Genomic DNA, 15,205 nt, shown 5'->3' on the forward strand with positions numbered 1-15,205 from the left:
TAAGTGATAACACTATAAAATGTTCGTCCACTTAGAATTATTCTCTATCTAATATTTTAAAACTATGCAGATAGATTAAGAAAATGTTATAATTGTGTACAATGTAGCATTTCCCGAAGTTAGGCATTTAATTTCAGCTGATCCTGCTGAAAGATTTGCAAAATAGCATTAAGTATTTCAGACGATGACAGATCAATAAATGATGTATAAGGTATTTTGTATCACATATGATATTCATAATCATTATATAGGCGGTGACTTACTGTTTTCCTTGGTAACATCAGATCTGTATGAAGTAAGGTAGATGTATCAGTCCAATGTCGTGAAAGGTCGAAGTGTTGCGTGAGCATGTTCGTTCAATTCCTCTAAAAAATTTTACATTTAGGTATTTTAGAAGTCAATGGAGATTACTTCTGAATGACTTGGTTGGTTGTTTTTCAAACGTAAATGTAGTATATATAAGCGGAAAGATGCAACATATAACTTATTTACAGATTGTGGAGATCCAGAAAATGTAACTGGTGCAACTGTTTCAACGTCAAGTAATAACTTAGAATCCTCTGTTGCTACATACGTATGTGGAGACGGGTACACGCATACTTCCGGCGATTTGCAACGGACGTGTACATCTGACAGTACTTGGAATGGAACACTTCCAACTTGCACACCTGGTATGAAATCACCAAGTTATTTTAGTAGTCTCTGGAAGAACTAATGCCTTAATGAGAGTAACGCCATGAAATCTGATACAATGTATATTGACGATTATGATTTATATATCTGTTATATCCGAATAAATTACACATAATGATTTAGGATGTATTATCATATATGTAGATTGTGGCACCCCTCCAAATTCGATGGGCGCTGAAGTAACGACATCAGCTGGTACTCTTGAAAATTCAGTTGCAATATACATATGTCAAAATGGATTCACACATACATCCGGTAATCTAACGCGTTCATGCGGACCCGACAGTATTTGGAATGGAACACTTCCAACTTGCACATCCGGTATGAAATTACGCAATTCGTATAAAACATGAACATACAATAGATTTCTTCATAAAGGTCTAAGTAGAACGAATCCTCTGATAAGAATTTTATGTGATAATTCCATAAAATGTCCGTTCACTTAGAATTATTCCCTACCTAATATTTTCAAACTATGCAGATACATTAAGGAAATGTTAAAATAAGTGTACATTGTAAAATTTCCGAAGTTCGGTGTGTAATTCTAGCTGATACTGCTGAAAATTTTGAAAAATAGCATTTAGTACTTCAGACTATGACAGATCAATAAATGACATATAAGGAATTTTTTTTATCAAATCTGATATTCATAATCATTATATAGGCAGTGACCTACTGCTTTCCTTTGTAACATCAAATCTGTATAAAGTAAAGTAGATGTATCAATCCAATGTTGTTAAATCTCGAAATGCTGCGTGAGCATGATCGTTCAATTCTTCTAAAACAATTTTACTTTTAGGTATGTTAGAAGTCAATGGAGATTACTTTTGAATGATTTGGTTGTTTGTTTTTCAAACGTAAATGTATTATAATTGAGCGGAAATATACAAATTATAAATTATTTACAGATTGTGGAGATCCAGAAAATGTAACTGGTGCAACTGTTACAACGTCAAGTAATAACTTAGAATCCTCTGTTGCTACATACATATGTGGAGACGGGTACACGCATACTTCCGGCGATTTACAACGGACGTGTACATCCGACAGTACTTGGAATGGAACACTTCCAACTTGTACACCTGGTATGAAATCGCCAAATTCTTTTATATACTTAAATGACGAATGGTGTGTTAGTAGTCTCTGGAAGAACTAATGACTTAATCAGAGTTACACCTTGAAATTTGATACAATGTAAATTGGCGATTATGGTTTAAATATCTGTTATATCCGACTAAAATACGCAGGATGGTTTAGGATGTATTATCATATTATGTAGATTGTGGCACTCCTCCAAATTCGATGGGCGCTGAAGTAACGACATCAGCTGGTACTCTTGAAAATTCAGTTGCAACATACGTATGTCAAAATGGATTCACACATACATCCGGTAATCTAAAGCTTACATGTGGACATGACAGTACTTGGAATGGAACACTTCCAACTTGCACACCCGGTATGAAATTACGCAATTCTTTTTAAACATCAACATACAATAGATTTCTTCATGGAGACCTTAGAAGAACAAATCCTCTGATAAGAATTTTATGTGATAATTCCATATAATGTCCGTTCACTTAAAATTATTTCCTGTCTAATATTTTCAAACTATGCAGATAGCTTAAGGAAATGTTACAATAAGTGTTCAGTGTGGCATTTCCACAAATTCGGTGTGTAATTCCAGCTGATACTACTAAACATTTTGCAAAATAGCATTTAGTACTTTAGACTTTGACAGATCAATAAATTATATATAAGGTATTTTGTATCAAATCTGATATTTCAAATCATTATATAGGCATTGACTTACTGTTTTCCTTTGTATATCATCAAATTTGTATGAAGTAAGGTAGCTGTATCAATCCAATGTTGTTAAATCTCGAAATGCTGCGTGTATATGTTCGGTCAATTCCTCTAAAAGTTTTACATTCATGTACTTTAGAAGTCAATGGAGATTGCTTTTGAATGACTTGGCTGTTTGTTTTTCAAACGTACATATATCATAATGACCGGAAAGATGCAACATATAACTTATTTACAGATTGTGGAGATCCAGAAAATGTAAATGGTGCAACTGTTACAACGTCAAATAAAAACTTAGAATCCTCTGTTTCTACATACGTATGTGGAGAAGGGTACACGCATACTTCCGGCGATTTGGAACGGACGTGTAGATCCAACAGTACTTGGAATGGAACAATTCCAACTTGCACACCCGGTATGAAATTACGCAATTCGTTTCAAACACGAACATACCATACATTTTATCATGAAGATTTTCGTAGCGAAAATCCTTTGATAAGAGTTTTATTTGTGATAATTCCATACAATGTCCGTTCACTTAGAATTATTCCTTATTTAATGTTTTCAAACTATGTAGATAGATCAAGGAAATATGTGTACATTGTGGTATTTTGCTAAGTTCCATTTGTAATAAGGTAACGATTCAAGCTAATACTGCATAAAAATTTGCAAAATAGCTTTTAGTATGACAGATCAGTGAATGATAAATAATGTAGTTTGTATCAAATCTGATATTCATAATCATTATACAGGCAGTGTCTTACTGTTTTCCCTGCTAAAATCTGATCTGTATGAAGTAAGGTAGTTTTAATGTCTTAGTTATTTCTTTTTCAAAACTATATGTATTATATATGAGCGGAAAGATGTAGGTAATAACTATTTACAGATTGTGAAGATCCAGAAAATGCAACTGGTGCAACTGTTACAACGTCAAATAAAAACTTAGAATCCTCTGTTGCTACATACGTATGTGGAGACGGGTACACGCATACTTCCGGCGATTTGCAACGAACGTGTACATCCGACAGTACTTGGAATGGAACACTTCCAACTTGTACACCTGGTATGAAATCACCAAACTATTTTATATACTTAAATGACGACTGATGTGTTAGTAGTCTCTGGAAAAACTAATCACTTAATCAGAGTTACAACTTGAAATTTGATACAATGTAAATTGGCGATTATGGTTTATATATATTTTATATCCGACGACTTAACTACGTAAAGTGATTTATAATGTATTAATATATTATGTAGATTGTGGCACCCCTCAAAATTCGATGGGCGCTGAAGTAACCACATCAGCTGGTACTCTTGAAAATTCAGTTGCAACATACGTATGTCAAAATGGATTCACACATACATCCGGTAATCTAAAGCGTACATGTGGACCCGACAGTAATTGGGATGGAACACTTCCAACTTGCACACCCGGTATGAAATTACGTAATTCGTTTAAAACATGAACATGCCAAACATTTCTTCATGAAGATATTCGTTGAACAAATCCTCTTATAAGAGTTTTATGTGATAATTCCATAAAATGTCCGTTCCCTTAATATTATTATCTATCTAATATTTTTAAACTATGCAGACAGATTAAGGAAATGTTATAATTTTGTACAATGCAGGATTTCCCTAAGTTCGTTGTGTAATTCCAGTTGATACTGCTGAAAGTTTTGCAAAGTAGCATTTGCTACTTCTGACGATGACAGATCAATAAATGATGTATCAAGTATTTTGTATCAAATCTGATATTCAGAATCATTACAGTGACTTACTGTTTTTCCATGGTAACATCAGATCTGTATGAAGTAAGTTAGATGTATCAGTCCAATGTCGTGAAAGGTCGAAGTGTTGCGTTAGCATGTTCGTTCAGTTCCTCTAAAATATTTATATTTAGGTATTTTAGAAGTCAATGGAGATTTTTTTGAATGACTTGGTACTATTGTACTATTAGCATGTGTAAATGTTGAGTTCTGCTCAACCCGGGGCTAGAGGGCGAGTACGGTAGCATGCATTTCCACTACCGTCCATGAACAGGCTCAATCAAACCGAACCTGCAACAATTTCGTTTTTGTCGTGTTGAGCGACCTGTGAAGTTTCCACTTTTCTCTATTTGGTTGTTTGTTTTTGAAGCGTGAATGTACTATATATGAGCGGAAATATGCAACATATAACTTATTTACAGATTGTGGAGATCCAGAAAATGTAACTGGTGCAACTGTTACAACGTCAAGTAATAACTTAGAATCCTCTGTTGCTATATACGTATGTGGAGAAGGGTACACGCATACTTTCGGCGATTTGCAACGGACGTGTAGATCCGACAGTACTTGGAATGGAACACTTCCAACTTGCACACCCGGTATGAAATCACCAAATTCTTTTATATGTTTACATTTACATGACCAACATTATATTAGTAGTCTCTGGAAGAACTAATCACTTAAAGGCAAGGAAAATCTCCTATATAAGTGATCCCCGATCCCCTTAATACCAGACATCTTAATCCCCAATAAACAGGATCCTGTCTGGTCCAGTCCAGTCTGATAAAGGTCCATAAAACCCCTGTAGACCTGACATGCAGTCCATGTCAGAGGATCATAAATTTTATTGATATGTACAGTTAATTGGTTATTTCATGTGTTTGCATTTTATTGATTGAAATGCAGCTTTTTTCAGAATATACACAAAATTCTTTTATTTGATAATATAATAATTATAACTGGTCACGTTGAGTAATGCCCTGACCAATTAAATTATAACTTACAGCAAAGCGATTCTCACCCTTTTAGAAAAATCTCAACTTTATGTACTAAAAAATTAAATAATTATTTAAACCTGAAGAAGAGAAATAAGTTTTTTATTCAATTTTTATGATCTTTTTATCTATGTAACAAAATAAAACCAGAAAAATTGATAATCACTGGATTTTATTACATATTAAAGAAGCGTTCAGTTGCAATTTTAATAAAGAAAGAAAGAAATATGCATGGACAAAAGAAATTTATATATTAAAATGCATTTGGGGATATATAGCTCCCTGTGTAGGGCCTAAATACATTTTCTCTTAATTTAGAATAAAAACCAGCAATAAAGAAATATCATTGTTCAAAATACACATGTCTTATTATTTAAAAAAGGTGCCAGAATGCATTTTCTTTTATTTTTAATAGAAATCCAACAGTAATGAGATACTATTGTAATAAAACTTGATTCATTAAAAAATACAAATTACTGTTAACACTTTGTTTGTTTAGCCCTAATTAAATCTGGCTTTCTAAACTCATAATGGTGAGAACTGGTTTGCTATAAAGGTGAAAAATATCACATGCAATCTATATGTACTGCACAGTAGCTATACAGTAGCTTAATATTATGATAAACAGAAGCAAGTCTATCAATCGTCAAGTCTTGTATATTGTCTCTTACCGCCAATGCGCAGATCATAGGCCACATACCTTGCATACCAGAATCATTGTCTTTAATGAGAGTTACACCTTGAAATCTGATACAATGTAAATTGACAATTTTGATTGATATACTGTATCTGTTATATCCGAATTACTTACACAGAATGATTTAGGATGTATTATGATATTATGTAGATTGTGGCGCCCCTCAAAATTCGAAGGGCGCTGAAGTAACGACATCAGCTGGTACTCTTGAAAATTCAATTGCAACATACGTATGTCAAAATGGATTCACACATATTTCCGGTAATCTAAGGCGTTCATGTGGACCCGACAGTACTTGGAATGGAACACTTCCAACTTGCAATTACGCATTTTTTTTAAACATCAACATGTCAGGTCACACTCGGAAGTCAAATGCCAAAAAGGTTTTTTTCCTGTCCAGTCAGTAACTCAACAATCCTTAAAAGGATTTTGATATCTCTTGGGGCAAATGTTTTCCATCATGAGACGGAGTGTCATGCACAAAAACCATGTCTCTAGGTTTAAGGTCAAGACATAGAGGCCAAACGTCAGATACAAGAATGCCTTTGTCCGGAGCATTTCATCTTCATGCATGGAGGGATTTTGATGTATCTTCACACAAATGTTCACTACCATGAGACGGATTGTCAAAAGCAAGAACCAGGTCCCTAGGTCTAAGGTCATTGTCACACTTAGAGGTCAAAAGTCATATTCAAGAATGACTATGTCCGGAGCATTTCTTCTTCATGCATGGAGGGATTTTGATGTAACTTGGCACAAATGTTCACCACCATGAGACACCCTTGTTTTTAGAATTACTTCCCTTTGTGTTTTCTATAAATAGCTTATATTGTAACTTTTTATTACTGGCCGTAGGAGGGATTTTGATGTAACTTGGCAGAAATGTTCACCACCATGAGGCACCCTTGTTTTTAGAATTACTTCCCTTTGTTTTTTTCTATAAATAGCGTACATTGTAACTTATTACTGGTCGTAGGAGGGATTTTGATGTAACTTGGCAGAAATGTTCACCACCATGAGGCACCCTTGTTTTTAGAATTATTTCCCTTTGTTTTTACTATAAATAGCTGAAATTGTAACTTTTTTATTACTGCCCGTAGGGAAAAATCGAGACCACTTTTCTGTGGTGCAACATGCATGCTACATCGAATTTTAGGTGTATGTTGACCTAACTCTACCTGGTAAAGAGTTTTGTGTGGACTTATAGTATATATAGATTTTTTTCTTTTAGGATTAATTTCCTTTTGTTGTTACTATTAATAACTTATATTATAACTTTTTATAATTGCCCTAAGAGATTCCATATGAAAATGTAGGTGCTAGTTTAATAACGGGCATATATTTTGAAATTCTGGCACTCTTGTTTATATTTATAGATGTTATGAAACCAACAAAAACTGTAGATTTTTGTATATGCAAATTCTAATCCAAGTGTTTTGTTATAACATATTGTATATATAGTACGATATTGTTTATACATCCTTGACAGATATCAGTTCATTATTTTATACTGCAGTAAAGAAAATTAGTTGCTTTCCAGTAGGGGACTTTGTACTGCATGGCAATACTTCATTCACTTGTTTAGTTAAATTTTGCAGACTGTGGTATCCCCAGTGCCATAGACAATGGTACAATATTCGTTGATGTCGACGGCAGAACCACATATCTATCTACAGCAACTGTAACTTGTGTCTCGGGATTTTATCCAACGACTGATACTATTATATGCCAAGCTAATGGCACATGGGAAATAGTCTATTGCGTTGTTACAGGTAATATCTTCAAATCTTTATTCAGTTCAATTTTCTGTTGACCTTCCGTTTAGCTGTTTACAGAGAACACTCAACTTATCAGTTTTAAGGTGTTAAGCTCGACATCCGGGCGAGTGAATATTGGCAAGCCTTCTAAAATCATTCGACCGTCACCTTTTGTCATGTAATTGAAGGTATCAGATTTTGTGCAAAACAAGTAAATACTAGAACTGAATCCAAAAAAAAAACCTTGGTAAAGTTAACTTAGCGCAGTTACATTAAGTGATGTATGTTGCAAATATCATATTATTTAAACCCAAATTATCTCTCAATTTATTAGTTATTATAGGAAAAGAAGATAGTTTATTTGTACCAAAATCCCGAAATGGGTCATGGACAAAGCATCAATTTAACATAGCAATGTAAAACAGTGCAAAGCATGGGTAGATGGCTAGACAGCGTCTGCATTTGCGCAAGTTTCGCTGCAGTAAAATTTATTTTAAAATCGGAATGTTCTTAAAGTCACACAATTAATCCCCAACCTTCTCATCCCCTCCAACTGATTTGGGCTTTTTGTGCCCCCATGAGTGGTGAGGGCATATAGATTTGCTCTTGTCCGTCCGTCCGTCCGTCCTTCCGAGAATGTTGTGTCGCGCCTAGCTCCAAAAGCTTTTGACGTAGAGTCACAAAACTTTACAGGAATGTTGATCAGCATGTGTAGTTGTGCTCCTGGGGTTTTGCGTCTGGATTCATTCAGTCGTGTAGGAGTTATGGCCCCTGACTTTGTAAAAATTTGTCATTTTAGTGTTGTGTCGCGCCTAGCTCCAAAAGTATTTTGACGTAGAGTCACAAAACTTTACAGGAATGTTGGTCAGCATGTGAAGTTGTGCACCTGGGGTTTCGCATACGGATTCATTCAGTCGTGTAGGAGTTATGGCCACTGAATTAGTAAAAATTGGTCATTTTAATGTTTTGTCGCGCGTAGCTCCAAACGTATTTGACCTAGAGTCACCAAAGTTTACAGGAATGTTGGTCAGCATGCGCAGTTGTGCACCATGGGTTTCGCGTCCGGATTTATTCAGTCGAGTAGGAGTTATGGCCCCTGACTTATTTTGTTTTTTTTAAGTTTTTTCATTACACAAGACCAGACTTCTTGTCCAGACTTACTAAAAAAAAGTTTGTGAAACATGTATGTAAAAATGTACTTGACCTAGAATCATAAAATATTAGAGGATTGTTTTATAGGCTGTGAAGTGTTCTCTTTAGGATTTTACTCAGCTAGGCCAGAGTTATGGCTAACTAAGTGAAAAATACACATAAGGTTCTTAAAAGTTTGTGTTGCAAACATCTTAAAAATTATTTAACCTGAGTCATAAAACCATGTTAGAGTGGCAGGTGGGTGGGGGGGGGGGGGGGGGGGGGCACCTTTGTCCTATGGACACACATCTAGTTTCATTTGTTTAACAATAGTTGATATTCATTGTTTTTATATGCCAATCAACTGTTACTTAATTCAGACTGCGGGAAGCCTCCTCAAATTATGGATGGTAAATTCGTCCTAAACAAAGAAACGCAAACGACGTTTGTTTCTTCTGCAACTGTTGTCTGCGACATTGGCTATACAGCAACTTCTCCTAAAATATCATGTCAAGCCAATGGTTCATGGGAAAATGCATCATGTGAAATAAATGGTAATACATTTATAATAAAATAATCTAAAATAATTGCAAATCGTTAATCAAACATAATGTGAGCTATACAAAAAAGTGCAATAAAAATGTTGAGAAATGAAATAATACATATAACAATTATATTGACATCTAGACCTTTTCACGTAAAAGCAGCCGATAGTTAATTCATCTTAATATGCGGTCTATCATAGGTGTCAAAATTTAAACGTCGTATAACTCGGAATAAGACTGCGGTTATTCAGTTGATAGCGGTCACTAAATGATTTATATTGAATTTAAGACTGCGGAATCCCAAATACCATAGACAATGGTACCATATCTGTAGATGTTCCTGGTACAACGACGTACCTTTCTACTGCGACGGTATCATGCGAAGAAGGGTTCGATGCATCATCTAATTCCACATCGTGTCAAGCAAGTAGTGTATGGCAAGATGTCTCCTGTGTAATTAAAGGTAATGGGTAAAAATCAAGCTATTATTTATGTCACAGGGTGTGAAAAAGCAAAACAGATACGTTTAACGTATGTAACGATACATTTGCATCACGAAAATATCAACTTAAAAAGTGCCAAAATTTCAGCAACGTCCCCTCAGTCCTAAAACCTTGGATCCGCCCCTGTAGTTTTACGTTCCTATTACAAGTTTGTTGAAGGTCCAGTCCCGCATAAACCGAAACACTTTATTGTATTATTTAAGTATGATTAATTTTCTACAAATATACTAAAGCTGCACCGTTAATAAAATATGCAGTGGATAAAACTGTTCTACAAAAAATGAGCATTTATATCAAATTTCAGATTGTGGTATCCCAAAAACAAAGACATTAGACAATTTTCTGTAAAATGTAAAACCCAGTATGTCATAGAATCAGCCATATTCCTTGAGTTCTTGTTAAACATCTTCGAATTTCCAATTGTAAGCTACCAGTAACTTTCGTAAACTTGTTTTCGATTATTATGACGTGAAATATAGATCTAATTATTTACTATCGAGAAATGGGGTATCTTTAAATATACCTCAGGTGCCCCTCCGTGCATTCTTTCATCACGGGCGGGCACTTGGGTAGAACTACCGACTTTGCGTAAGCCAGCTTGATAGCTTCCTCACATGCAGAATACAATGCCCCAAATGAGGCTCGAACCCACATCGATGAGGGGCAAGTGATATGAAGTCAGAGACCTTAACCACTCGGCCACGGAGTCCCCTTGTATTTTTCAGTAGATATTACATTACAGAAATATTTTCTGTAAAATGAAACCACCTAATATGTCATAGTATCAATTTTATTCCTTGAGTTCGTGTTAAACATTTTTAATTGCAAAGCGTGTTCTCCTGCTTCCAACTGTATGACTGAAATGACATTTGCGTGCTAATGATAGTAATAAAAGCTTAACCAGTGGTAGGGGCTTAATGTCCCATGCAAACGAAAGACTTAAATTCGACTGCATTGGTTTGCGAGCAAATAGTTAATCTACGCTTTACTATAGGTTATTCAATGGTTTTCAGTTTCACGCATCATTTTTTTGGAATATTGAGGCGAGTAATGACAGGTAAAACTATATATATTTCTGTACCTGTATAGTTTGTACGTTTCTTTTTCTTATTATTTTTAAGTTTTAAGTCACACGATACAGTTAAGACCTTCCGGTGACTTTCTGTGAAATAACCCAATATTTCAGGCAAAAGCTGGCACCTTTGTAAAATCATTGACCGTACGTAAAAATGTTAGAGAGCTTCCTCATGTTAATACAGAAGCAGTCCTGAAATCCAGGGAAGCGAGTGACAAGTATTCAAAGTGTGACCTTATCAACTTGGTTTAGGCCTTTGTAGCAAACTTTTTGATTCTCAACACTGATATGAATGTTTTCGTTATCTAATTTGCAGATTGCGGAATTCCTAGGACATTAGACAATGGAACAATAGATATAGATACTCCTGGTAAAACATCATACCTTTCTACTGCAACTGTGTTTTGCGACTCTGGATTTGATGAATCATCTGATTCAATATCGTGTCAAGCGAACGGTACATGGCAAGCCGCGTCTTGTGTGATCAAAGGTAATATATACATCTATAGTAGTTCTACACATCTATTCTTACTAGCCTTCAGCCTGAGAAATGTCAAATACAATAGATGATGGCATAGTATATAGAAGTTTTTCTGATAAAACACACTGCAAGTCGCGCTTTTCTGATCAAAGGTTATACATGCACATAAAATTGCACTCTTTCACTCTTTAAATGATAGATGCCAGCTTTTATTCTTAGCCTGCAATACCGTATTGGGGCGATGATAACTAAAGTTTATACACTTGGACAAGAACTATCGGAATTTTGCATTTTAGTACTTTAAACGATTTATATGCATGTCATAAAAATTTCAGCGCCTTTTTTTCTGATTAATCTTAATTTTACTTAAATCTGTATCATTATAGTCATCATATTTTATTATGTTTGATTTTAAGAACCCATTGCAAAACACAGACTGAATTTTCATAAAGTTCACAAAACGAATTACGCCCGTTTCTATCTAAACACCTCATAGGTCGTCTGACCCAAGTTTCTATTTGAGCTTTTTGTACGGCTTTTTGGGCAGCGTCCGTTAACAATCATTCTAGGCCAGAATCTATATAGCAAAGTCGTGTTTCACTTGTTTAGTTTTATTTCATAAAATAGTTCTGTGATATGTAGTTTATGTACATGTCCTTTGAGTCATCATTTCAGTAGTCCGTATTTGTGAAGTCCTTTTAATCAATTATGTAAAATTTAATGTTAGAAATAAATCCTTGAGTTACCAAATCTTGCATTTTATTACATATTAATGTTTCAATCTTGAATAATTCAGACTGTGGAATGCCTCCGAAAATAGATGACGGAAACATTGAAATAAATGCAGAAAACAAAACAACTTTCGGCTCAAAAGCGGTCATTAAATGTCAAACTGGATTTAATCCATCCAGTGTTTCAGTTATGTGCCTTGCAAACGGAACATGGACTGAAGCTTCGTGTACAAGTAAAGGTAATTAAAATCAGCATTGATATGAGCCGCGCTATGAGAAAACCAACATAGTGGCTTTGCGACCAGCATGGATCCAGACCAGCCTGTACATCCGCGCAGTCTGATCAGGATCCATGCTGTTCGCTTTCGAAGCCTGTTGCAATTAGAGAAACCATTAGCGAACAGCATGGATCCTGGCCAGACTGCGCGGATTCGCAGGCTGGTCTGGATCCATGCTGGTCGCAAAGCCACTATGATGGTTTTCTCATGGCACGGCTTATATATCAGTTCTATTACAAATTAAATACCTGCTTATTTATAATCCATTTTTTCAAACGTAAAACGAAGACCAGTTACATGTTAAAGATAGGATAATTATATTTTAGTATTACGGATACTAGTAATATTCATACACAATAACGAAAAAATGTATTACGACATGTTTTATTTTACAGCTTTAGATTGTGGGCCTCCTCCTAACCTCGATAACGGACAAATCACCTTGTCAACCATTGGAATGACGCAGGTCGGAGCAACCGCAATAGTGTCATGTAACATTGGATATATTAAATCTGTCTCGTCAGTTACGTGTTTAAGGTCTGTACAGTGGCAACAAGCATCGTGTGATATTATAGGTAAGGTAAAACCTGAGATGGTGTAACAGTTGCCATCTCAGCAGCTCACTGAATCCTACACGACCGCACCCGTAAAAAAATCTCTTTAACTTCAATCTTCTCGCATCCCTAATATGCGAGAGTAATCTATGTCTACAGTCCAAAAGGTCAAACTTTTGAGTTAAAATTAACACTGCTTAAATAAAACAGGTTGGAAACTCCATAGGGTAAAGGCATTAAAAGGACACTCGCTGAAAGGGAATTCGCTGAGTTTTACCAAACCTATTTATTATACGGAGTAAATTAAACTCTGTGTGTATCCAGTTTGTCAGGACATTTGTGTATCTAGCGACCGCTTTAGCCAAAGGTATGATTCTGTTACTGATATTGTTACTGGTAGTGCGAGGTTATCTAGCTAGAATAATCTAAAACGTGATATACGATTTATAGATTGTTGTTTGAAAGTCAACACATGTAATCTGTTGTCTACCCGTAAATCTCTAAGACTAGCACGTTTTAATAATAATATAAATAATTTTAGGCTAGAGAAAGTTTTATTCATTTCTTGTCCCATCTTTTTCTTCTACAAATGTAGCACCTAAAAGAGATGTCACAATCTATTTAATCCAAATTACACTTTTTTCATTACGTTTGCTTAACGTATTTGTTGGTTTTCTCGGAAACGCATTTCAGATTGTGGAGACCCGCCTATTATTCGCCATGGTATAATTGAAGTTTTAGAGGGTTCATTTACAACCTACGACTCCGTTGCCCACGTTACCTGTCAGGAAGGATATAGAACAGAACAAAAGTTTGTTGCGTGTGAGGAGACAGGCACGTGGGAAACTAGTACATGCATTCCTGAAGGTACTGACTCATTAATTAATCATAACTACCTACAGATACAAACGAAAAGATAAGCGGAAAAAAACGAAAAGTATGTCTGTTTCTATCGGGGCCAAACATTTGGGACGAAAATAATATACCGAGTCCGTAGTTATCCTGTATATTCTTATATTTGATGTAATCTATTTATTCGATACATTTATCGTCTTGTTTGATCTGGGTTTAGCGACGTTGTTCAACAGTTTTCCAGTCATGTAACGGCGGGCAGTTTACATAACCAGTGTTCCTGTATTCTGTGTCAGTACTAACCTGTTCTCTGCAAGACTAGTAACAGTCAACTTCTCCACATGATTCAGAGCTAGAGGGCGAAATGACTTCTAAAGCAATGCCATTTCAGAAAATTACAACGGAGAGAACATACTCCTCGTCCGGGGATCGAACTCACGGCTTACATGTACCAATGATTCTTGTAGTTCATTATTATTTTTGTACGAAAAAATATAGCTTTTTCAAGTAATTATTGTTATTTCTACCGAAGTCTGTGAAACAAACAAATACAAGGATGAATATCCAACAAGGAAAACAACGTTCCATAAATGCAGCCTCCCCAAACCGAACTAAAAGCTTGTTGACATGCACTCGACCGACACATATAAATCCATTTTTATCGGTAATAAACATGTACGAACAAGACTTCATATCCTTTAGAAGACATGATAATGGTTCATTAGTTCAATTATTTAAAGAAACGAAAAATCTATAAGGCTTCTTTCAGGGCGGGTTTTGTATTCCCTTAGTATATACATAGCAAATTATGTGTAGATCATTAATATGTTTGTAAGACATGATAGTGGTTCATGTGTTGTGTATACGCTTAGTTTACAAAGCAAATTATATGCAGATCATTAGTGCATGTTAATAAGACATGATTGTGGTTCATTAATTATTACAAGAAAACTATGTAACTGTTACGAGACATGGTTTTGTATCCGTAATAGAAACATATCTGAAAAAGACAGAAAATCAAAATAATAAACGAATTCTCTTACAGAACACGACGATGACATTTTTATCATTCTTGTGGCAGTAGGTGGTGCTGTGTTGTTGCTCGCGCTCATTATACTGGTAATAATCAGCGTATTGAGTAAGTCAAGGAAAACGTCTATGAACTTACACCATGAGGTAATATAACACGCATTTAGTTGTTACTGGGATGTGTTTGTTTAATTCAGTCTCGACAAGCGGCGTGCATTTAACTGAAATCTCACATTTATACAGTTTTTATTTTTTTAAATTTTGTAAAACATTCCAGTAAGTTTTGACAAAACATTTTGATAGAACAAG

The 15,205-nt window shown here is 35.2% G+C and overlaps 1 protein-coding gene across 13 annotated transcripts in view; it reads left to right on the plus strand.

Annotated features, from left to right (window-relative positions):
• Window positions 1–15,205, plus strand: part of LOC123552674 (sushi, von Willebrand factor type A, EGF and pentraxin domain-containing protein 1-like) — a 42,535-nt gene that overhangs the window by 24,235 nt on the left and 3,095 nt on the right. For 8 of the 13 annotated variants that reach the window (XM_053540484.1, XM_053540489.1, XM_053540491.1 and 5 more), the window contains 16 exons: window positions 495–671; window positions 838–1,014; window positions 1,602–1,778; window positions 1,973–2,149; window positions 2,735–2,911; window positions 3,383–3,559; window positions 3,757–3,933; window positions 4,691–4,867; window positions 7,559–7,732; window positions 9,229–9,402; window positions 9,683–9,856; window positions 11,288–11,461; window positions 12,249–12,422; window positions 12,857–13,036; window positions 13,709–13,882; window positions 14,913–15,043. In XM_053540484.1, coding sequence (XP_053396459.1) covers window positions 495–671; window positions 838–1,014; window positions 1,602–1,778; window positions 1,973–2,149; window positions 2,735–2,911; window positions 3,383–3,559; window positions 3,757–3,933; window positions 4,691–4,867; window positions 7,559–7,732; window positions 9,229–9,402; window positions 9,683–9,856; window positions 11,288–11,461; window positions 12,249–12,422; window positions 12,857–13,036; window positions 13,709–13,882; window positions 14,913–15,043 — 2,771 coding nt within the window. Of the gene's footprint in view, window positions 1–494; window positions 672–837; window positions 1,015–1,601; window positions 1,779–1,972; window positions 2,150–2,734; window positions 2,912–3,382; window positions 3,560–3,756; window positions 3,934–4,690; window positions 4,868–6,110; window positions 6,383–7,558; window positions 7,733–9,228; window positions 9,403–9,682; window positions 9,857–11,287; window positions 11,462–12,248; window positions 12,423–12,856; window positions 13,037–13,708; window positions 13,883–14,912; window positions 15,044–15,205 lie in introns of those variants that run through there. The other 5 variants (XM_053540490.1, XM_053540492.1, XM_053540493.1 and 2 more) reach the window with 5 other exon arrangements.

This window comes from Mercenaria mercenaria, chromosome 4 (assembly GCF_021730395.1).
Source record: "Mercenaria mercenaria strain notata chromosome 4, MADL_Memer_1, whole genome shotgun sequence".
Lineage (NCBI taxonomy): Eukaryota > Metazoa > Mollusca > Bivalvia > Venerida > Veneridae > Mercenaria > Mercenaria mercenaria.